Source organism: Malus sylvestris, chromosome 5 (assembly GCF_916048215.2).
Source record: "Malus sylvestris chromosome 5, drMalSylv7.2, whole genome shotgun sequence".
NCBI lineage: Eukaryota > Viridiplantae > Streptophyta > Magnoliopsida > Rosales > Rosaceae > Malus > Malus sylvestris.
In genome coordinates, this window is record NC_062264.1 from 26409217 (window position 1) to 26431097 (window position 21881).

At 38.2% G+C, this 21881-nt stretch overlaps 5 protein-coding genes, 1 long non-coding RNA gene and 1 pseudogene across 9 annotated transcripts in view; 4 read left to right on the forward strand and 3 right to left on the reverse strand.

The window, feature by feature from the left end:
• LOC126621337 (CMP-sialic acid transporter 2-like) overlaps positions 1-16192 on the forward strand; it is a 52980-nt gene extending 36788 nt beyond the window's left edge. The window contains exons 1-14 of one of the 2 annotated variants that reach the window (XM_050289773.1): positions 12464-12646; positions 12731-12828; positions 12914-13025; positions 13134-13213; positions 13398-13473; positions 13572-13672; positions 13779-13850; positions 14195-14243; positions 14334-14375; positions 14544-14665; positions 14844-14903; positions 15024-15072; positions 15505-15599; positions 15928-16192. In XM_050289773.1, the coding sequence (XP_050145730.1) occupies positions 12620-12646; positions 12731-12828; positions 12914-13025; positions 13134-13213; positions 13398-13473; positions 13572-13672; positions 13779-13850; positions 14195-14243; positions 14334-14375; positions 14544-14665; positions 14844-14903; positions 15024-15072; positions 15505-15599; positions 15928-15976 (1032 nt within the window). In that variant the 5' untranslated portion in view covers positions 12464-12619 and the 3' untranslated portion in view covers positions 15977-16192. Of the gene's footprint in view, positions 1-12463; positions 12647-12730; positions 12829-12913; positions 13026-13133; positions 13214-13397; positions 13474-13571; positions 13673-13778; positions 13851-14194; positions 14244-14333; positions 14376-14543; positions 14666-14843; positions 14904-15023; positions 15073-15504; positions 15600-15927 lie in introns of those variants that run through there. The other variant, XM_050289775.1, reaches the window with a different exon arrangement.
• LOC126621326 (disease resistance protein RPV1-like) overlaps positions 1-21881 on the forward strand; it is a 63957-nt gene that overhangs the window by 29184 nt on the left and 12892 nt on the right. The gene's annotated exons all lie outside the window — the stretch shown is intronic.
• Positions 767-1894, reverse strand: LOC126621339 (uncharacterized; annotated as a pseudogene).
• On the forward strand, positions 1933-6391 carry LOC126621066 (probable galacturonosyltransferase-like 9). The gene is made up of 3 exons (XM_050289432.1): positions 1933-2043; positions 2184-2255; positions 5444-6391. The coding sequence occupies exons 1-3, from the start codon at positions 1933-1935 to the stop codon at positions 6257-6259; spliced, it is 999 nt and encodes a 332-aa protein (XP_050145389.1). The 3' UTR covers positions 6260-6391.
• Positions 9234-10151, reverse strand: LOC126621346 (uncharacterized). The gene is made up of 3 exons (XR_007622892.1): positions 9970-10151; positions 9415-9740; positions 9234-9327 (listed from the first exon to the last, which is right to left on the reverse strand). It is a non-coding gene; the product is annotated as an uncharacterized LOC126621346 (long non-coding RNA).
• LOC126621336 (cysteine protease XCP1-like) lies at positions 16924-18640 on the forward strand. Its single transcript, XM_050289772.1, has 4 exons — positions 16924-17457; positions 17729-17964; positions 18050-18190; positions 18277-18640. Exons 1-4 carry the CDS (start codon positions 16992-16994, stop codon positions 18490-18492), a joined length of 1059 nt encoding a protein of 352 aa, XP_050145729.1. The 5' UTR covers positions 16924-16991; the 3' UTR covers positions 18493-18640.
• LOC126621334 (damage-control phosphatase At2g17340-like) lies at positions 18608-21631 on the reverse strand. Of its 2 annotated transcripts, none has more exons than XM_050289771.1 (12): positions 21355-21631; positions 21202-21267; positions 21051-21117; positions 20851-20919; positions 20609-20749; positions 20277-20405; positions 20053-20115; positions 19745-19819; positions 19552-19629; positions 19371-19448; positions 19045-19107; positions 18608-18924 (listed from the first exon to the last, which is right to left on the reverse strand). In XM_050289771.1, exons 1-12 carry the CDS (start codon positions 21522-21524, stop codon positions 18841-18843), a joined length of 1083 nt encoding a protein of 360 aa, XP_050145728.1. In that variant the 5' UTR covers positions 21525-21631; the 3' UTR covers positions 18608-18840. The 2 variants fall into 2 exon arrangements, with proteins under 2 accessions (XP_050145728.1, XP_050145727.1); XM_050289770.1 differs by having other exon boundaries at positions 20091-20177; positions 21355-21629.

Sequence of the window (21881 nt, forward strand, 5' to 3'; positions counted from 1 at the left end):
TCTGTACTTTTGCATTAATACTGAATTTTGCATGCTTCTCCTCCGTTCAGTATTAAAACCAACCTGCATTATTACATATCAGTTCTTTCAAAATGCATTGATAAATTGTTGGTACATTCTCTCGACGGCAATCACGCTGACGCGTTATCAATGATATTTCGACATTTGGCTCTTTGATAAAGAACGTACATCTCTTTCATAACCTAACCGTCCATGGACAATGGTATTAGACACTTTCGTTTCGACTACATCACCGACGCTCCATCCCTCCCTGGCCATATTGCTTTGTTTTTCGTATTGATTCTGACCAGTTACCAAAGCAACAAAAAAGAGAATCTTAAGAACATGGTCCATTGGTAAAAGAGACGAAAACGAGTCGTGAACTTAAAACGTTCTTTATTTCAACCTCTACAAATGCAGAAACATCCGTAATATGAGTGGCTATACGTTGGTGTTCGAATTTATTTTAAAAATATTGTATGTGTAGAGATTCTCTTTTTTTTTTTTTTTTTGGAAAGAAAAAAGGAGGAGCAAACTTCAGTTCAAAGGCATGCATCCCACGTCTTAGATCTACCAATATTGGAATTGACTTTGCATCACATAAAAATCCCAAGTTTCTTAATACACAAGATTAAGAGTTAATGAGCCACTTAGTACTAGTGGTATTCTTCTTTTCTTAAAGTAAATAATATCGTTTGTTAAAAAAAATATTAAGAGCTAATGAGGATTGAATTAAGCAAAATCTCAAGGAAGAAGAAATAAGAGCTAATTTATAAATAAATATTCCATTTACTAGCAATTAACTAGCACATAAATTAACACTTGATACAAATATTAAAAGAGAATCTGCAAAAATAATTGCTTTGTAATTAAAAAAAAATAATAATAACATGATAGATATTTAGTATTTACTAATCAATAAAATGCTCCCTAATTTTATGATGATAAGCAGCAACCTCTGCAATCTCCATTGTTGGATAAAATCTCAGTACCACCACCACCCCTGCCTTGCCCACCACTCCTTCAACTTTCCACAAATTGCAGAGAAACCCCTCAGACCACCGTTAATTTTTCAACCCCACCCCTCTGTAGCAACAATCCCACATGACACAAAAATAAGAACATCAAAAAACAACAAACATAGTCTAATTACATTGGTACACTGATATTCATGTTTGGAACAATAACAAGGAGTACTTTTGATGATCTGGTATCGAATTTTCGGACCGTGGAATCTCTTATTAATTCTATAAAGGCCCCAACTTTCTTGATTATTTTCAAAAAGCAGCACTTACCCATCAAATCTCAGCCGTAAACTTTCTTGGTTTTGGTCCTGCTATCATCAAAATTGTACCTGTAAGTTTGCGGCAGGCTACCGACATCAGATCCCATGAGTTTCTTGAGCTCCGACCGGACTTTGTAGAACACATGCCTCCAGCTTCCTCTGTTGTCGGATCCGAGCACTTTGGTTTCTTCCTCGTTCATCTCCAGATCCTGGGCAAAAATGGGTTTTCTGGACATGATCCATGCCCAGCTCTGGACCCACCATTTTCTTATGGATCCTCCGGCGTACTCTCCCATGGCGGAAACCGACTTCGACCGGCTTAGTGCCCATGAAGTTGCAGGGGAGGAGATGGGCTGGAGCTTGAGGGACAGAGACGACAGCCGTCTGCGCAGCCCCGGCTGCTCTGTTAATTGCTCCTGAGAAACTGGAAGTGAATGATTTGCGGGCATTTTCTCTGAATTCGAGCTCTGAGAAAATGGAGAAAAACAGAGGAGAACAGAGGAGGATGAGGAAATGTGGTTCGTGGGGGGTTTTGTTTTTTGTGTTTTTGAGGAGGTGGGGTGTTTTTGTGAAATGTAGCGTTAACAGCTCCATCACAGGCTGTTCTTATTCTTGATGTGTGGGGCCACGTGGGGGTGGTGGGGTCCATGGAGCTTTTGTTAAATTTCAAAATTTTCTCTCTGCGTTTTACAGCATTTTCTTTCTCCTCCTGTGATGGGGGACATGACATCTCGCCGGACAGGGTGTCTGGAGAATTTGTAAGGGAATTCTTTCCGATCCTTTTTATCAAATTTATCAGAGGATCTGAACTTTTAAAATTTGATCAAACAGTAAAGTTATTATAACTTTTAAAATGAGCTTCTGTTTGAAATCTTTGGATTAAATTTCAATGGTTCAGATTTTCGAACTTGATGAATTTGGTGGAAGGGATTCGGAAGGATCCCTTATTGGAGAATTTATCAGAAATTGGGTTTAAGTCCAAAATAATCATCTTAAATTGGCTAATGATGAGGATAATTTTTAATTTAGCTGGAGTTTATCATGTTGTCTTCTTTAAATTAGACTTGTTGCAAATATAGCGAGTATTTGTTTACAGCTTGTCAAGAATTAGAGAGAAATGATTAGGAATAGAATATAAATACAAGTATTTGTATCTTTTTATCACATTGTTACAGTAAGAATCCAATGTACAGTCTACTTGCCTCACACATTATATGTTGTGTAATGTCAATCTCACTTCTAGTTTCTTCAACTTTGGTTCCATTTATTGATATTTCGATTATTTAGAATGTAGAATCATCGTTTATAATTTAGAGTTTTAGTCACAGATTAGTTAATCGCTCAAATTTTTGGCATTTGATACTTATGACTAATCTAAATCCTAGAAGCTTTAAAATTGAGTATCAGTGAGATTTTTGGACGCATTGATTGTTAACAAAGAACGAATGTTATGTGAAGAGAATCTCTTATTATACATACTATATAAACATGTACATAAGTTTTTCTACTTATCTTGAACTTCACATAATTCACTCAGATTATAAGATGTATACAATAAGTCTAACGTGCATTATAAATTAAGTGAACATATTACCATATTACCATATTGTCATGTCACATGTTTAAGAAAAAATTGTGTTGGGCCACCCAGATCAGTTATTTGTAAAACTCTCACAAAAGGTTAGGATCTTCGTGTTTTAGTCCAAACCTACCTTACGCTAATCATACCTATTGTGATAGTTACTTAATCAGACAGTTTTACTGAAGTTTCTGTCTACACTTTCTTATACCATAGCTAAGCAATCTATCTTTTTCAATTTCTTGTTTTGCGGTTTTAAGTCAAATTTCTTGTTGCTTTAGGGTTTAAAAAAGATGGGTCGTTGCTTACTCAATCATTGTGATCAGGATGCAGTCATCATTGTAAATATCATAATCCATATCGACATCTTAAGTTACTACAAACTACAAAAAATGTAACCCAATTTGTTGGCATGAAATGATTGGTTGACATAAAAAAAACAAACAGAAAAAAAAAGAATAAAAAAAAAGAATAAAACGATAACTTGGGAGTAAGAGTAGGAAAAGGCAGAATATTTTAGCAAATTATCACTTTGATCCCTGAAACATTGGCTGGAGGTATCTAAGTGCATGCATGTTTGTAGTATATAGGAGGAGGAGGAGAATAGATTTTCAGCATGAAGAACACGGTTTAGTGTATCAAGTATCATAATATAAATTGATAGATATTTAAAATAAAAATATCTAACCACGTATATTATGAGATTTGGTGTTCAAGCCGTATTCCAAGGAAAAAAAAAATTCGAGGAGGAAGCCAGAGTGTGAATGCAGGGACCAGCTTTTGAGTTGTCGGTTGTAAAGTATGGATCTGCTGCTTACAAATTACGTGAGTCATTCTCCCATTAATCCCTGTTATGTTGTTTAATTACTAACTTAAACATGTTTATTAATAAGTATTAACATGCGTCAGATTAACACGAACACTATATAGAAGCACGACCATGGTTGACATTGTGATTTACAAACGATTGCCCGTATTCGATGTTCACATCTAAATACAGTTGACAATTTGTGTTAATGTGCTTCGTAGTTGAGATGTCGACTCATTTATAATCGTGTCATGTTTAAATTAGTTCTTTTGTAATCGTGTCGTTTTTAAATTTAATCTTTGTGTCAAGTAAATGAAAACTTGATGTTAACTTTCTTTCCTTTAGTTCTTAATCCGACCTTGTATTTATAATTAAAGTTCACATAATCATATGTACTTATTTACAATGAGAATGTTATGTACAAGTATCTCAAGTCAATCACCCGTTGTTATGTATTTAAAGATTTTCAAATAACAATATATAATTAACCTGATATACTGCTACAATGACATTCTCTAACATGAAAGTCAATTGAAAATTTCAATACGTATCCAAGATTCAAAAAATAATGGGAGTGACAAATTGAAAAGGATACAAAACACGTGTTTTGTGCCTATTTTGGTTGCTTGATAAGTGACAAGTAAATTTCAATAAACATCAACACATTATTATGCAATTTAAAAGAGCTGAAAACTATGTGAAAATTAAACAATGAGCTACAAGTTTTCTTCTTCCTCCCTAATTTCTACTGTATCTCTCAAGTCTCTCACCTCTCTCTTTCTGGTCCCAAAACAAAATCTTAAAGTTCACACCGGTTTTGATTCATTGCTATTTTCTAATTAACATGTAATTTGACATTTAGTAGAGTATACTAAAATAAATGGGACTTTTAAAGGGGATGCCATTGACCATTCGGCTCTTATTTTCGTCATACAATGTTGCATAATGATTGAAACCATTTATCTTTTAGAAAATTGACAGTTCAAATCATTATACATCGTTTCTCACTTTTAGATGCACAAAGTATTACCCACTACACTCAGCATTCAAAAACAGAAAAATACAAAAGCTTTCATTCAACACCATGAACCTCTTGTTGTAGGTACATAGTTAAAGAAAGAAAAAGTCAGTCGTGATATGCCGAAGGAGCCATGGCCTGCCATCTTAATGATATGCCGAGGGAGCCATGGCCTGCCATCTTGAGATACTAGGATGGCATCGGATCAAGTCGAGGTCGAGTAATCGAGGACTCGTTGAATGTTGTGTGTATTGATCGAATCAATTAGGCGTGTTTAGGATTGATTTGGATATCATAAATAAATAGAGTGAACGAAAGTTGAACAAAAAAGAAGAAGATAATGCTTGCTTCCCTCACTGGAGGAATGCACATATTGCACCATTCTCAAATACTGTATCTTCATCATATAACTTTGGGTAAAATACAAAAAATTACCTCAACTATTGATGTCACGACACTTTCATACCTCATATTACAGACCTCCGTCAGTTTTTCTGTTAATTTTTTTGTTAAATACTGACTTGACTTAAGATGGGCTCCATTTCTTAGTACAACTGGATTAAAAATTAATTAAATATATTTTTAATAATTAAATATTAAAAATTTAAAAATAAAATTATTTTTTTATATTAAATTGTGGGATCCACCTCTCTCTCTCCTCTCTCTCTTTTCTCTCTATCTGGGCAACCCTTCCCTTCCATCCCCCAGCCTATCCCTTCCCGTCTTCCCTAAACCCAAACACCCCAAACCCAGATCCTTCCCTCCCATCCCCCAACCTTCCCCCTCCCCTGCTGCTTCGACCTCCATCGCCACTCTCCCTTTGACCTCCCCCACCACACTTCCTTCAGCTGCCCTGTTCTTCTGGGCTCCAACGACAGAGCAGGGAAGGAGGTTTGCGATCCCTCCCTCATCCACGCCGATTCCGAGTACTTGCGCGGCACCATCGCCGCCGTACACTCTGTTTTCAAGCACGCTTCCTGCCCGGAAAACACATTCTTCCACTTTGTCGCCTCCGACTCCAGCGCCGTCGATTCCCACCACCTCTCTCGCATTCTGAAATCGACCTTTCCGTTGATTAATTTCCGAGTCTATGTGTTCAGAGAGAGCTTGGTGAGTCATATGATTTCGTCTTCGATTCGACGAGCTCTCGAGAACCCATTGAACTACGCGAGAAGCTACTTAGCTGATTTGCTCGACCCCTGCGTCGAACGCGTGATTTATCTCGACTCCGACATCGTTGTTGTCGACGATATCCAGAAGTTATGGGAGATTACCTTATCCGGGTCGAGAGTGATCGGAGCTCTGGAGTACTGCCACACGAATTTCACCAAGTATTTCTCCGACGAATTCTGGAAAGATTCCGAGCTCTCCAAGGTGTTCGACCGAAAACGCCCGTGGTATTTCAACACCGGCGTGATGGTGATCGATTTGGATTCAGAACGAGAAGAGGATTTACGAACTGGGTTCTCTTCCTCCGTTTCTGTTGGTGTTCGGCGGCGACGTGGAGGCGATTCACCATATCCTAATAATTTGGGATATGGGTTTTGGATTTCTGATGATTTTGATTGATGGGTATCCAGAAATTTTTTAATTTAATTCGATTTCAGAAATGGGTTTTTGGTGTCGATTGGTTTTGGATGATGGGTGGGAAGGGTTGCCCAGAGGGAGAGAAAAGAGAGAGGCGAGAAAGAGAGAGGAGAGAGAGAGGATGGTGGAGGAAGGTTGGGGGGGATGGGTGGGAAGGGTTTCTGGGATTTTGGGGATGGGTCGAAGGGAGTGTGGCAGGGGAGGTCGAAGGGAGAGTGGCGAGGGAGGGGGAAGGTTGGGGGGATGGGAGGGAAGGATCTGGGTTTGGGGTGTTTGGGTTTAAGGAAGACGGGAAAGGGTAGGTTGGGAGGATGGGAGGGAAGGGTTGCCCAGACAGAGAGAAAAGAGAGAGAGGCGAGAGAGAGAGAGGTGGATCCCACCATTTAATATAAAAAAATATTTTTTTTAATTTTTTAATATTTAATTATTAAAAATATATTTAATTAATTTTTAATCCAGTTGGACTAAGAAGTGGAGCCCATCTTAAGCACGTCAGTATTTAACAGAAAAATTGACGGATATCTGACATTGACACAAATTCGTAAGATAAGGTATGACATTGTCAATTTTAAAAGATGAGGTATGAAAATGTCGTGACACCAATAGTTGAAGTAATTTTTTGTACTTTACCATATAACTCTATAATCAAAACCGTTCCATCTATTAATCTTCGTTTGAAGATTATTCTTAAAAGTTTCATTGGAATTAGGGATCATTTAGTAATTCAAATTTATAGAACAAATCGACAATGTGAATACCAAGTAATATATTTATGATGAGTCGTTCATTTATTTAATGCATTTGGATGAATAAACTGACACGCCTCGACCTTAATATCCCAAATACTAGGATGGGCACGTGCTGGCCGACACCTGAGGATGACGAAGCCATTTTAACATGCATTCAAGTGGTATTAGTAAATGAAAGTAAATAAAATATGCAAATATAAAAGAAATACGCAAATGCAGAAGCGTGTTCAGAGCTTACAAATAATCAAGAATAATATGAAAGAATTACAATAAAAAATGTACAAATAAAGGAATGAGTCATACACTAAGGAGACTCGAAGATACCTATGCGAAAGTACCCTAACATCAGGATCATACGCCTCGATTCTAAATCCTGAAGGGAGTGCAAAACAAAAGGTGAGTAGACCAAAGTTTATAATAATAATACTACTAATAAGAAAACCATTTTCTTTCTGAACATACTAACTCCCTATTTTGAAAACGCATATAGTACTACATAGTAGGCTTTCTGAAAACTCTAGCATGCCAAGAAAAACATTCATAAATCGTGTACATGTGAAACAATGCTCAATAATGGTAATATAGTCGCCTGAAGGTAAATTCGTAAAACATCCATAAATCACATCAATGATGTACACAATTAGGAGTATCATAGTCGCCCAGAGGCATAACCATCACTTGAAGGTGAAGCTGTACGACACTAAGTTACGTCAGTGAAGAAATGTGGTAGTAGGGGTGGGCGCGGTGTGGTTCAGTGTGGTTTCGAGTGAAACCGCAACCTAAACTTTTTGCGGTGTGGTTTTGAAGCTAAAACCGAAATGAAACCAAACCGTTTGGTTCGGTTCGGTGCGGTTTCAAACGGTTTCGGTTCGTTTTTTGAGAAAAAAATGTACAATTTAAAATATACACCTATTTACGCATAAGACTGTCTTATTTTCCTCATATATTAATTAATGAACCTGCAGCAACATCTGGTATTGAAACTGTCTGGTATTGAAATCGGGACAGAACTACCCCACGCAGCTTGTCGTTTAGAATTCTTAGCTAACATATCAAAACTCATGTCATAAGAAAACAGATTTGGGTATACGTTGGTCTTGCAATGAGCAGTCTTCTTTTTTTGGGCATAAATTGCTTACTTGTTTGGTTTTGGTGTACTCATACTTCACGCCAAGAATCAAAACCCTTCCAATGTCATCCTGAGGACTTTCGAACATGATCTTTTCAAAGTAACCCAACTCTGTCACATTTTTGTTGCTCCAAATATCCAATTCCATGCTACTTGTCTTTCCGATTGTCCATACTGCAGGAAACCTTAAGGTAATTCTTGTTGAACAATCACCAACACGAGTATAGTTCCAAGAACCTGCTGCATCCAAGAATCAACACGCAACACAAGACAATTGATTTTTCTCTGCATTTCATGAGCCTTGTCCAATCAAACTTGTATTGGATCGAATGACCTTCGATACCAGACGCTGCTGTTGTCTACAAATTCCACCAGAAATCTCAACCTGAATATATGGCGCGGTTTCGGTTTCGGTGTGGTTTTGAAAACCCAAAACCGAAACCAAACCGTTTTCTTTGCCGCAGTTCAGTTTCGAAACCGCAAAACCAAACCGTTTGTTGCGGTCCGATTCGATTCGTGTTTCGATTTCGATTTTCGGTTCCAAGTGCCCACTCCTATGTGGTAGGTCCATCATCCGAAGGTGAAGCTGTACGACTCTGAGTTACGCCAGAGAAGAAACATATACATAACATAACACACCGACACTAGTTGTGGTTAGTGAAGCTGTACGACTCTGAGTTACGCCAGAGAAGAAACATATACATAACATAACACACCGACACTAGTTGTGGTTAGTGAAGCTGTCCGACACTAGTTTCACTAGTGAAGCTGGGAGTATGTCATAAATATCCTCAACTGTGCCTTATGGTCATAGACATCTATATACTCGTATTGTGTGTATGTGTTGTATGATAACCCACTAGATAAGCATAGAAAACGTATCTCAAAATCTCATATCAAATCACCAGAGCTCAAATGCTCAAAGCATCAATTCATAAACCATAGATAAATCATATTCGTAAATCCGTAATATATCATACGCGTAAATCCAATAATTCATAACGTTTCATAAAACATAATTCAATAAATCATAAATAATGCATAAAAATAAAATCATGAAATCATACTTTTTATCAATGCAAGCCTAATATTAAAAAAAAATGCAATTTGAGAAAAGGTCCACTCACAAATACTCGAACTAGGAAGGACGAGGTCACTTCCAACTGACGCACCTAACCACAAATAGAGACCAATTAATAAAACCCTACTAAAATGATCGAATTTGGAAAACGGACAGCGGTTCCGGATTCAGCACGTACCTAAGGAGAGACCTCAGGTTCCCTCATGTGGCGCCACAGGGCGGCGGCCTGGGTGGCCACGCGCCGAGATGGGCTGCCGGAAAAGTAGTCGGTGCCGTCGTGGTCGCCACCGTGGACGATGGAGTAGAGTACCTCCGGTCGAGCAGAGTATCGCCGGTGGAGGCACATGTGCTCCACGTGCCGAGCACTGTAGCCCATGTGTAGCCTCACGCACCCACAAGTACAAGTGTACTCGCCTTCCTCGCGAAGCTTGAGGTTGGCTGGTTTCTGGGCAACATTCTAGAACTCCGTTCGAGCTCATTTCTCCACTAAATTCGATGTTCTACCTATGGAAATGAAGCTAGGAATGAGGAGAATAAACTGTACCAAAAAGAGGCTGAGAAGTGGCCAGAGTTGACCGAAAAACTCCTACAAAAATAGGTTCATTTGTCGGAAAACTGGGGAAGGTTTTTCCCTTAGGATTCTGTGTCTATAAGTCATGAAATCAAACCAAAAACGTCCTAATCTCACTCATAAATACAATCTAGAAAGATCTAAGTAGTTTTCAAGACTTACCTTAGGAGAAAAATGGGGAGAAATCGTCGAAATCCGTCGAGGAGGAAATGTGAACAGTGGCAGCCATAGTTCACCGTGGGGGGGGCGATGTCAGCTTTTGGGTTTGACATGGAAGGGGTCTAGTAATAGTGGTGTCATTATTGTTTGTGTGTGTATGTCCATGCCTCAGAGAGGAGAGGATGTGAGAGTGCAGAGGCGAGATGGAGAGATAAGAAGAGAGAGAGAGTTCTAGAGGGAGAGAGAAACATCACCCGACGAGAGAAATGAAAGAAATGAGATGGAAAAAGATAGAGAGAGAGAGAGAGAGAGAGAGAGAGGAAGAGAGAACCGAGGAACCAAAAAAAGAAAGGGGTGGGTCCCACAAGATCACCAACCAAGGGAAGAAAAGACGAAATGCAAAAGTATCCAGTAGACTCAAAATTACCAAAATACCCATAACTCATTGGATTCCATAAAATCCACGTTTTAGCACCAAATTCAATTCCGCTTGCGCCTACGCATTCGTAGCGACGAGTACTACAAAGATATGGCAAGGAAACGAATCTCACATGACACGATAAGATGGTCAACAAAAGTCAAAGTGTTCACCTCGGAGGGCATTTTCGTAAATTCACACATTAAAAATTATGTAAACCATAAAATTGGGGACATGTTATTAGATAAACGATCTTTGATTCAAATGATTTTTTATATTCAAATGGAGATTTATGAATTCAACGGTTCTGATTATAAATTTTTATTTTTATTTTTTCTAATACATCGATATTTTTACACTAAGGGAATGGGGAGTTTGGCTAAGCCACATAATGAGCGACCTAATTTTGTAACGAATTCGTCATCCACGAGATTCAAATCTATGACCTCTCACTTCCAAGTGAAGAGAAATACCACTAAATCGTAGTAGTGAGTGACATAAAGTTAATATGATAGAAATACATTATGCGGGAATAATGGAATATGTGCATTCTCCTATGTGGGGAACAAGTATTATCCTAAAAAAAGAAATGCTTGGAGACTCTCTCAAAATGGGACTCTCCGCCACCTTATATTTTTTGACACAATATTTTATAAGGAAAACTAATAAACAGGGCTTCAAAATTTTGAGTTTTAACAAAAAACCACCCACTAACTTTATTTAATGATAAGAATAAGAGAAAAGTAGATGCCACTTTTGAAACCATGTGCTGCATTGAGCCCATTTTTTAGCGGGGATCACAGTAGCTTGTTACGTACAATCCCTGCATTGAAAAGTATATGCAAATCTCGTATGGCCCCATAAGCATCTAAGGATGTTCCATACAGTTTCTACACCCGTTCTTGGAGGACTTTGAATTCTTAACATACCCGTTCCTCGGAGCCATTGGGAGGTTGCCCAGCTAGTTCTTGATGGCATACTTTTATTTGCATATCTGGGAGTTATGAGGAGAAAGGAATGGCTTCATTTCTTCAAATTTCATGTGTTGATGGGCATGACGCTTTCGTGTGAGTTTCTAGTGAATCTTGTTGGGGTTTCTTGCGATTGCAGTACTTAGTGGATGAACCTGCGGCTGATAAGTTGAAGAAAATCTGCTTCGCTTAGCTCGCCTGTCAAGTGTTCGATGTAATGCTCGAAAGATCACGAAGATATCCAGGCTGCAAAATGTGACTAAAGTTCTAATAATGGAAAAACTTGAATTACCTGAGTCATGTTCTGTGCCAATATATGTGGAATACTTTTGCAAAGTTTTCACAAAACCTAATGCCAACATTGATAAAGAGAAGAAATAGAGATTTTTTATTTTTCAGAGTTCAATTTGATTTTGCATTTAAAATGTAAGAGGGAAAGTAACGCATGTGCATAGCTGTAGTGGTTGAAAGGATGTGCAACACAACAGAACATCTACCATTGAAAAGGTGAGGCCCTTGACGGCTTCGATGGTGCCCTCTTCTCCACTGGGTGAATTCGCCACAGCCATCCGTAGTAGTCCTTCCTATGACTGTTGCATGGTTCTTAAGGCATTCCTTGTAGTATGTATTCATAAACAGTGTTGTAAGTTTTATAAACAATGTTGTAAGTTTTCATAAACAGTGTAGTAAGTTTCAAAAACATTGTCCTAAATTTCATAAACAATGTATTATGAGTCCACTCGTCAGATTTTTTGTTATTTTTATTAAAATTATGTCTTTTTCATTAAAATTTATGTTCTTTTGTCATTTTTATTAAAATTTAGGGAACTTTAACGAAAAGCACCCGGTACTGTTCACTTTAACGAAAAACCACATTTTTACACTAAAAAGTCAATCATGGTACTATTCACTTTACCCTTTATTTTGTCCTTATCATTAAAACTCAAAATTTTCAAGCCATTTTCATTAGTTTTTCTTAAAATTTATGGATTTTTCATTAAAATTTAAGTTTTTTTAATTAAATAAAATTATAACATGGTTTTTTTATTAAAATAAACTTAGTCCAAACTATTTTCAGGAAAGTTTTCTATTTTATAATGTTAGATCAGAATTGTGCCAACAACATGAACATGAGATGAGATAATGGAGAGTCGAGATCCCAGTGTCCTCTGTGGTACCAAATTCTCAGAGCCCAGCGTCCTCCAATGGCACTAGGGATCTGAAAGCACCAAAATTTACCCAAAGAATATCAACGAGCGTAGCAATGGAGTACAGGAAACTCAAAGATCAGGTATTTCCCATATGAACTACCAGATTTCTTCCTACAATCTCAAATTTTCAACCTTTTGTCAATACCCATTTGATCTAATTACAGGATCAAGACGAATCTTCAGCCTCCGAAGACCTCGAAAGCTTGCGGGGCAAGCCAATTCCTGCCATCAGCCCAGTGGAGCTCTCCAAGTGGAAGCTCAAGTATGCCCAACTTATGCTCTTTTGTTCCGATTGATTGAAATTTGGTAAATTTAACTGATGAATGGTTTTGGGTTGATTGGAATAGGTCGGCTGTTACTATAGCTTTGACCGTTTTGACCAGTTCACAAGCAATATTGATTGTGTGGTCGAAGAGGGCCGGCAAGTATGAGTATAGTGTCACCACTGCAAATTTCTCGGTGAGTAGTGAGGCAGATAAAGCTACACTGTAGATTAAAATTAAAAAAATTATGATTTGTAATGTCGGTTTTCGCGTGACTTGAAATGGGTTGTGTTTTGGGAATTAGGTGGAGGCTTTGAAGTGTGCAATATCGCTCGCTGCTTTGGCGCGAATCTGGAGGAATGAGGGTGTTACTGAAGATAACAGGTTTTGCATTGCAACTTTTTATGGGTTTGAAAGTTGTTCATCGTTGCTGACTTATAGTAATGTTATGGGAGAACTCGATTCTGTTCGTTGTATAATGTTTTGGGTTTGAGGATTGACTATATGCTAGGCGACGTGAAGAGATTTAAACCCCAAGTTACATGATTGAATTCTGCCTTTGAATTAGGTTGAGTGCAAAACTGGATGAAGTTATTGTATATCCCATTCCGGCATTTCTTTACCTAGTCAAGAATCTGCTTCAGGTTGGTTGCTGTTGTATGTTTTCTGTTTGCTTCAGTAAATTACAGTCTTTTTACTTTCTGATGTGTGATTGCATCTAGTGCTCATTTGTATGCGGCAGTATTATATCTTTGCATATGTGGATGCTCCGGGTTATCAAATACTGAAGAATTTCAACATTATCAGCACTGGAATTTTGTACAGAATCATACTCAAGAGAAAGTAAGTAAATATGACTAAGCTAAGCTGCCTATTTGTGTGCTGCTATATACTGTTGGCTGAAGATACAGTTCTTATGAACTTTTGTTTCTACCCATATTTACTGCAGGTTAAGTGAGATCCAATGGGCCGCTTTCATTATACTATGTGCAGGGTGCACTACAGCACAACTAAACCCAAAGTAAGTGTGTTCACTACCATATTTTTCTTTTCAGTATCTAATTGAATTTATGCCGAGTTTGTCCCTCATCAGACTGCTGTTATTGCGTGATTGATCCATGGTGCACCCCATGTCGATGATAGCAAGTTAACTTTATTAAATTCATGTAGGAACTCAAGTCATTAATTTCCTTCATATTTCCTCTAGGTTAAAAAGTTAACTCGTCTGCCGATATTGTGATTCCTTAATTATGTTTGAAACTCAGAGTGTAGGGGACTCTGTTCACCACTTTTTAATTGTTATTTTATATAAGTTTCTGCTTGAGTTAGCTCAATACGTTTATTAAAATGGCATTCTGTTTGCAGATCGGACAGTGTTCTCCAAACTCCATTCCAAGGCTGGGTGATGGCCATTGTGAGTTCTCAACATTTTGAGAGTCTTCTGATTTGTTTATTTTTTATATTTTCCCCCTTTTAAAGCTTGCCATGTTTGTTTTCGTAACAGGTGATGGCACTTTTAAGTGGTTTTGCAGGAGTATACACTGAGGTGACTTTTTAAGTAAACAGCTTGTTCTCCGCTTCATGCTTAAAGCATCACATAATGTGCAAATAGTTTACCCAGCATACTCAACTTTATCAAAATTTGGGTTTAGATTTGTCGCTAATGGCTTTTAGAATACTCTGGTTGACGAAATATTTTGAATAATATTGGCAGGCCATAATGAAAAAGCGTCCTGCAAGGAATATAAATGTGCAGAACTTCTGGTTGTACGTCTTTGGAATGGTCTTCAATGCTGTTGCTATAGTGGTTCAAGATTTTGATGCAGTGATGAACAAGTAATTTAATCTTTTTTTTTCCATTTCTGATTATTCTCCTTTGTTGGGTCCATTGCTTTACCAGTTATTTTTGTCTTCATTGCTAAAAGTTCCTGCCCTTGAAAATGTGCTTCTGCCTACCGGTTTTTAAAAATTATACCTGGATTATTATATTTATCAGTTGTTCTTCTAAATTCAGGGGATTCTTCCATGGATACTCTTTTATTACAGTTCTCATGATTTTCAACCATGCACTCAGGTACATTATGTATCCTCTTTGGCTTATGAGTTTATCAGTAGCTTTTTGCTTGTTATGCATATTCCCTCTCATTTGCCCTGTGTGCTTCTATTCGATTGCTTATATTTGTTTCCTTTGCAGTGGTATTGCTGTGTCTATGGTTATGAAGTATGCTGATAATATTGTGAAGGTAAGACATGGAATTACAACTTTGATTTTGGGGAAGCATTCACTAGTACTTTTTCATGCTTCTTTATAATGTACTACAATTATCCCTAGGCATACCATTACAAAATTATTTAATTTAATTTGATTTACTTACGTGAAAAAGTGAAATAACGGGGAAGTGGAGGGGTTTTCGGGGCTGCTGTCTTTTAAATTTTTGTAATGGCCTACTTGTGCATCTTCATGTGTTAATATGCATTTCACCATATTGGGTTTAAAAATTATTTACATTTGTTGGAATCGCATCTTGAACGTTTCCTACTTGTGCATCGTCATGTGTTAATATGCATTTCACGTATATTGGGTTTTAAAATTATTAGATATTTGTTGGAATTGCACCTTGAACGTTTCCTGGCATTGTATGAAATTCCGATCTTAATTCAGCTACTTTCTGCAGGTGTATTCTACTTCAGTGGCAATGCTTCTTACAGCAGTTGTTTCTGTGTTTCTATTTGGCTTTCACCTATCCCTCGCCTTTTTCCTCGGCTCAACGTAAGTTTCCTCTGCTCACACGAATCATCTACGTTCTATACTTTTATCGTCAATTAGTTGAGTCATAGAGACCCATTCAATTCTGTCATCATGTGACATGACAAATGCATTGGGTTGGCAGTGGCTTGGCCATTATCAACTCGTCAAAAGATATTTTTGACAATTTGGTCCAAAATGAGTAGACTGTAGGTGTTTGTAGTCTAATTGATATTTTCTAAACCATCACTCATCTAATTGTTTCCATTTTTCACAATAAAAGTAAGGCAAACGTCAATTTTGCCATCTTGAGAAATACAATAGTTGATCTATGCTTCTTTCTTGTTTCCAGCGTTGTCTCGGTTGCGGTTTATCTGCATTCAATTGGGAAGGTTAGGTAATGACGACCTCATTTCGCCATCTCCTCCTAGTTCTACAGTCAGTGTAAAGGATTATGTTAGACAATTCTTGTCTTTGCTCTATTCAATTTTTCCACAGATGTCTTGAATACTTATTCAAAATTCAGATTAGGTTGACAAGGAACGTACTCTTCTCCTGTAATTTGTGTTCAATTCGTTCAATATTGGTGAGTTCAAGGTTCGAGTTTTCGATAGATACTTCAAATTTCTTGTAGAATTTCTTGGATCGATATTTGCCTTTCGTTGTGATTGCTGCTGATGTAACCAACTTGACAAAAAGGTAATTATCAAATTTGAAAAATAAAGAATTGAGACAGTTACCAACTTGCAAATTGTGACATAGAACATCTTCCTCCTCACTCATTCTTCACAAGGTGAGAGCTCCTCATGACTAAACGTCAAGGATTCAGGAGTCTAAAGCTTCAAGTTTGATCTTGGACAACAGTAAAAAATGGTGTATAATTCCAACCACTTCAGAAAATAATTGACCAAAAAACTACTAGGAAAAAAAGCTTGTAACATTTACGAGCAATGGACTCAACTCAACTGTTATTACACCTAACATTAATTGTTAGTGAGGATTTTTTTTTTTTCTATCTATAGTTTGATTATCAAAGTGTTTCTCGCTAATATTAACTGTTGTACGGGAGCTCTCGCGAATCGAGTAAAAAGGGGGACTAAGAGAAATGAATGTAGATCATAGCTCTGTTTAGAGACCAAGGGCGGCTAGCAAGCAACTTTCACCCATGCAAGTGAAATCATATTTCCTTGAAGGCTTATGCTTAAACAAATGAGCATGCTTGGGACAAAAGCCTGCCCAAAACAACCAACCGTAAAGAATCAGTGTTTGTAGAAAAAAAAACTCCAACCACTTCTCTCGAAAGCAACCTCATCACAATATCAAACACTATATAAATCCACTCCCTCCCCTCCCTCCCTCACATTCATCCATTCATCTCTTCCTCTCTTTACCTTTCTCATTCTCCCCTCCCGAAAAATGGCTTTTTCGAAGATTTCGCTTCTCGCCTTCCTTGTGCCTCTTTTTCTCGGTTCTGCTCTTGCTCACGAGTTCTCGATCGTGGGATATTCTCCCGAGGACTTGACCTGCATGGACAAGTTCATCATGCTCTTCGAGAAGTGGATATCGAAGCATGGAAAGATTTATGAGAGCATGGAGGAGAAGCTGCATAGGTTTGAGATTTTCAGAGACAATGTGAAGCACATTGATGAGAGGAACAAGAACCTCGATGTCGATAGCTACTGGCTTGCTGTGAATGAGTTTGCTGACTTGAGCCATGAGGAGTTCAAGAGCAAGTACTTGGGTCTCAAGGCTGAGTTCCCCAGAAGGAGAGATTCCACTGGAGAGTTCAGTTACCGCGATTTTGATGTAGAGGCATTGCCCAAATCCGTGGACTGGCGAAAGAAAGGAGCTGTAACCTCCATCAAGAACCAAGGTTCATGTGGTATGTGAATCTCTCTCTCTCTCTCTCTCTCTCTCTCTCTCTCTCTCTCTCTCTCTCTCTCTTATATGAGCATAAGAGGATTAGGCGAGATTAGCTCCTCGGTAACAGTCGATGTAGAGTGCAAATTACCCTCTCTCTCTCTCTATCTCTCTTCTTTTTTTTATATCAGCATAAGAGGATTAGACGAGATTAGCTCCTCAGTAGCAGTCGATGTAGAGTGAAAATTACCCTCTCTCTCTTTAAAAAATGAGTTATGATGGTAAAAATGCAGGTAGCTGTTGGGCATTTTCCACTGTTGCTGCAGTTGAGGGCATAAACCAGATAGTCACAGGAAGCCTAACATCTCTGTCTGAGCAGCAGCTGATAGATTGTGACAAATCATTCAACAATGGCTGCAATGGAGGCTTGATGGATTATGCATTCGAGTTCATAATCTCCAACGGTGGCCTCCACAAGGAGGATGATTACACCTACATTATGGACGAAGGAACTTGTGCGGAAAAGAAGGTAAAACATATATTTTCAGATCAAAATTTAGCTGTCAGCGGATCGTTGCTGTTCTTAATCTTACATTTGATTTTGTTATCCTCAGGCAGACTCGGACGTAGTGACTATCTCCGGTTACCATGACGTGCCTGAAAACAACGAGCAGGCTCTCCTCAAGGCACTCGCAAACCAGCCTCTCAGCGTAGCCATTGAGGCCTCCAGCAGAGATTTCCAGTTCTATAGCGGGGTGAGCTAATGTTCATACACAATTTAATCAATGCCTAAAACACATTAATTATTTACTAATCATGGGATGGATTGTTGGTTGTGCAGGGTGTCTTCAACGGGCGTTGCGGAACTGAACTAGACCACGGTGTAGCAGCCGTCGGATATGGGACTCAGGATGGGTTAGATTACATCATTGTGAAGAACTCATGGGGGCCAAAGTGGGGAGAAAAGGGATACATAAGGATGAAGAGGAGCACAGGGAAACCAGAAGGAATCTGTGGCATTAACAAGATGGCTTCATATCCTACCAAAAAGAAATGATATGTTGATTTGGATGTCCCTGGTGACCAAAAGCTTTTATAGTAAAAGCACTTCTATCATGTATTTTTCACTCTTTCATGTATCGAATTAAACACAATGTCATCAGGTCAGCTGATTAAGAAAAGAAATTTCTTATTTCATATCGAAACTACAGTACAGACAGGTTGATTGTGTGCAGAGATGCATAAAATTCACCTGAAAACATAACCGTTATGGGATAATAATCGTAACCACGCCTAATAGTCGCTATGGTTATTCATAAGGAGGGATGACTTTTGAAGTTCAAACATATAAGCTCTTGAAATAGCTATAAGACCTAATACTTCATCTACTCAACAATCCACATAATCAACTCAACAAAACTTCGTTGTATTTGAAGACGCAGTCATAGAGCCTTCCTCCTAGAAACTGGGCAACCTCTGGATGTTTCACCTGGAATAAAGAAGAGGAGAAGCAAACAGAAGTTGCACACGATTAGTATACCGCAACAAGAAATGCTCATTAACTGAAGTAGTCATTAGAAGCATACAACAATTGGAGTCGAAGCATTACCATCCCAATCTTAAGGGAATCGCACTTAAATTGTGCATAAAGATTTGTCTCTATCCCACGGCCCTGTCAAAAGCAATTTATGTTACGTTAAAACAATGAAGAGTCAAGACTGCATCATCTCAAAATATGCAACAAATCTTATAGAACTCTCTGACAATATACCATTCTTAGCAACCATTTATGCCAATTTATACAGTATACTTCATACACTTTCACTTCCAATTATACATCATACATGACTTCATCTTCGACATCAAGTAATCAGTTCAACTTTTCAATTAAGAGCCAAAGACAGTAATAATCCAAGAAGGTTTTTAGATTTTTACCATTCCTTCCAAAATAACTAGGTCTGCATCACTTGCCAGGTGGGCAAGCTCTTGTGACACTCTTGAAAGATCAATAACCTACGAGGAATTGAGAAGTCAAAGAGGCTAATGTTATACAACTACAACAACAATGGACTCCAAGTTTAATCTGATGACAAAATAAGAACTTCAACTCCATTACCGGCAAATCATTGCCTGAATTAGCAATCAAAAGCTTTGAAGTATCAACACCCTTGAGCTGTCCGTTTTTGTCCTTCAACTGGTAAATGCCACTTATACTATCAGTTTCAAGTGTCAACCAAGATTTTTCATTTTCGAAAAGATGATGTGAAACCAAGAACCTAAGTAAACAATATTCTAAAATTTTCTGTTACCCTTGATATAATCTCAATCAGTTCAGTGTAAGTTACGTCGTTGATAGAAGGCAAGTCATTAGCTGCCAACACAACCTGCACAATAAGAGGTAATCATGTGAAAATAGGCTCACCAAGGCAACTCATTCAAAGAGTGGTAATGAAAGCAATTTTAAATTTGTGGAAAAGGAAAAGCATCAGCACTCATAATATAATTCATGCCTTTTATTATTTGGCAGGGAGAACCAACTTTACAAACACATGCACAAGAATACATATATTGTTCTTAGAGAAAGAAGGAATACTAGAAGAATTTCTGGGGTTTGTACCCTAAGAACCAGTTGCATTGAACATAAGGACAGCAAACCTGTGTCCCACGCCGGAGTAACTCTCGGGCAAATGGCAAAATACCCAAGATAATATCAGCACCAGAATTGTCAACAAAAATAACAGCCTGTGAAGACAAAGAGATAAGTGGTTAATGAACAAGAAGAATCTACAATGGCATAAATTCTTACAGAGATAGTTACTATAACATAGAAACGGAACTTGCCTTTTTCCAAGATTTCTTGGTCCATTTTAATTTGAAAGCGTCCAAGTCATCGATAACCCAAGGTCGAGGGACAAGGTTTTGACAACTAGCTAAAAAGGACATACCATCCTTTGAGAAAACTTCTGCGAGCTTCAAGAAAGCAAAAAAAAAAAAAAAAGAAGGTAAATGTCAAGTAGTTTCCAATGGAATACTATGATGTATCACTTTAATAACAGGAAGTGGTGTTACAAAAACCAATTTATCATGCAAATCCTTAGAATCAGTTTGATGCCACCAAATCTAAGTAGATGGGTATCCAATTTTTACTAGTTCTACAGCAAAAAATCACGTACCTGTGCAGAACCAAGATCAAATATATTTCCGGCAAATATTCCTCTAATCAGATTCTCTACCCGCTTGACTTCATCTTCAATAGCATCATTAAGATCCACTACATTCTCAAACAGGGATATTGCCTTGGCATTCTCTTCATCCTGAAGAGTTTAATCATGATCGCAATTCCGAACTCCAAGTCAATCAATTATCTACATCAATGGACTAATAAAGCGTCCAATAACAGCTAAAAAGTACCCACCTTGACTTTCTTGAATATATCTTGGAATCCCAACTCCCTAAGAACTTGCTCCCGAAGTCTGCAAAGAAGCTGGATTTCCCAAACAAAGCAGAGAAAAAAAGAAAAGAAACTTCAATGCTAAGAAAACGATGCCGCGATAAATCATGACTACAACATAATAGAAAGTGAAAAATCAACTCAAATCAAAATTTCGAGCTTACAATGCAATCCGGCGGGCCGCCGTGACTCTCAGGATCCTTCTTCAAGTCCTCCAGTATCTCAGTGTACCTTTCAGGCAAAAACACAAACAGATTGAAGGCAGTTCCGAAAACCCAATTCACTCATCGCAAAACAATCAGTAAAAGTATGTACCTTTGAGCAAATTTCTCAGCTCTGGCCGGAGCGTCGGCAACCGAAGCGTCGGACTCAGCTCTTTTCCTGCCGACAGCCAATCACACCCATTAACGAAAAACCGAAGAAAATAAGGTTTATGATGGAGGTTAGGGAGAGGATGAGGATGATTACTTGAAGGAGGGGGTGGAGTTGTAGAAGAGGTCGATCCAGGAGAGCTCAGTCGGCGTGGGCTTGCGGGGGTTGTCGGAGGGAAATCTGTAGGGGATGGTGCAGGCTCTGTAGTTGGATTCGATCGGCGTCGTCAGCAGTGGAAATGCCAACATTTCTGATGCGCTCTCCATCTTCTTCTCTCTCGAATTTCCACTTCTTGTAATAACCGGAGTCCCTTTTTATGCACTCGGCAACGGGACAAAACCCGACAGTGCTTCACAATGCGTGTATATGAGCCCAATGAAAATAACACACGAGGATATTATAAGCGAATCTTCTATTCTTTCCTTTTTTCTTTTTTTTTTGGAATATAATTTTCGTTCTCATTATCTCAATTTTCTTCTCCGACGCATCATTGTTTATTTATTTCTATGCATTCTTATTTAGATCTATTCAATATAAATGTTACAAATAATTATGCATGCATGGAGAGAAAAGAATGTGAATATCATTCATCTGTCTATTTGTTTCTTTATGTAGTTATTTGT

Excerpts from the sequence above, each read along its gene's own strand:
- LOC126621334 (XM_050289770.1), bottom strand. The coding sequence starts at position 21,524 with ATGGAGAGCGCATCAGAAATGTTGGCATTTCCACTGCTGACGACGCCG. Across the intron at positions 21,118-21,201 it reads GCTGAGAAATTTGCTCAAAG|GTACACTGAGATACTGGAGG; the intron begins GTACATACTTTT and ends TTTGCCTGAAAG. Across the intron at positions 20,406-20,608 it reads TTGATCTTGGTTCTGCACAG|CTCGCAGAAGTTTTCTCAAA; the intron begins GTACGTGATTTT and ends GCTTTCTTGAAG.
- LOC126621336 (XM_050289772.1), top strand. The coding sequence starts at position 16,992 with ATGGCTTTTTCGAAGATTTCGCTTCTCGCCTTCCTTGTGCCTCTTTTT. Across the intron at positions 17,965-18,049 it reads GAACTTGTGCGGAAAAGAAG|GCAGACTCGGACGTAGTGAC; the intron begins GTAAAACATATA and ends TGTTATCCTCAG. Across the intron at positions 18,191-18,276 it reads ATTTCCAGTTCTATAGCGGG|GGTGTCTTCAACGGGCGTTG; the intron begins GTGAGCTAATGT and ends TTGGTTGTGCAG.
- LOC126621066 (XM_050289432.1), top strand. The coding sequence starts at position 1,933 with ATGGAGCTTTTGTTAAATTTCAAAATTTTCTCTCTGCGTTTTACAGCA. Across the intron at positions 2,044-2,183 it reads ACAGGGTGTCTGGAGAATTT|ATTTTCGAACTTGATGAATT; the intron begins GTAAGGGAATTC and ends TCAATGGTTCAG. Across the intron at positions 2,256-5,443 it reads GAGAATTTATCAGAAATTGG|ATCCTTCCCTCCCATCCCCC; the intron begins GTTTAAGTCCAA and ends CCCCAAACCCAG.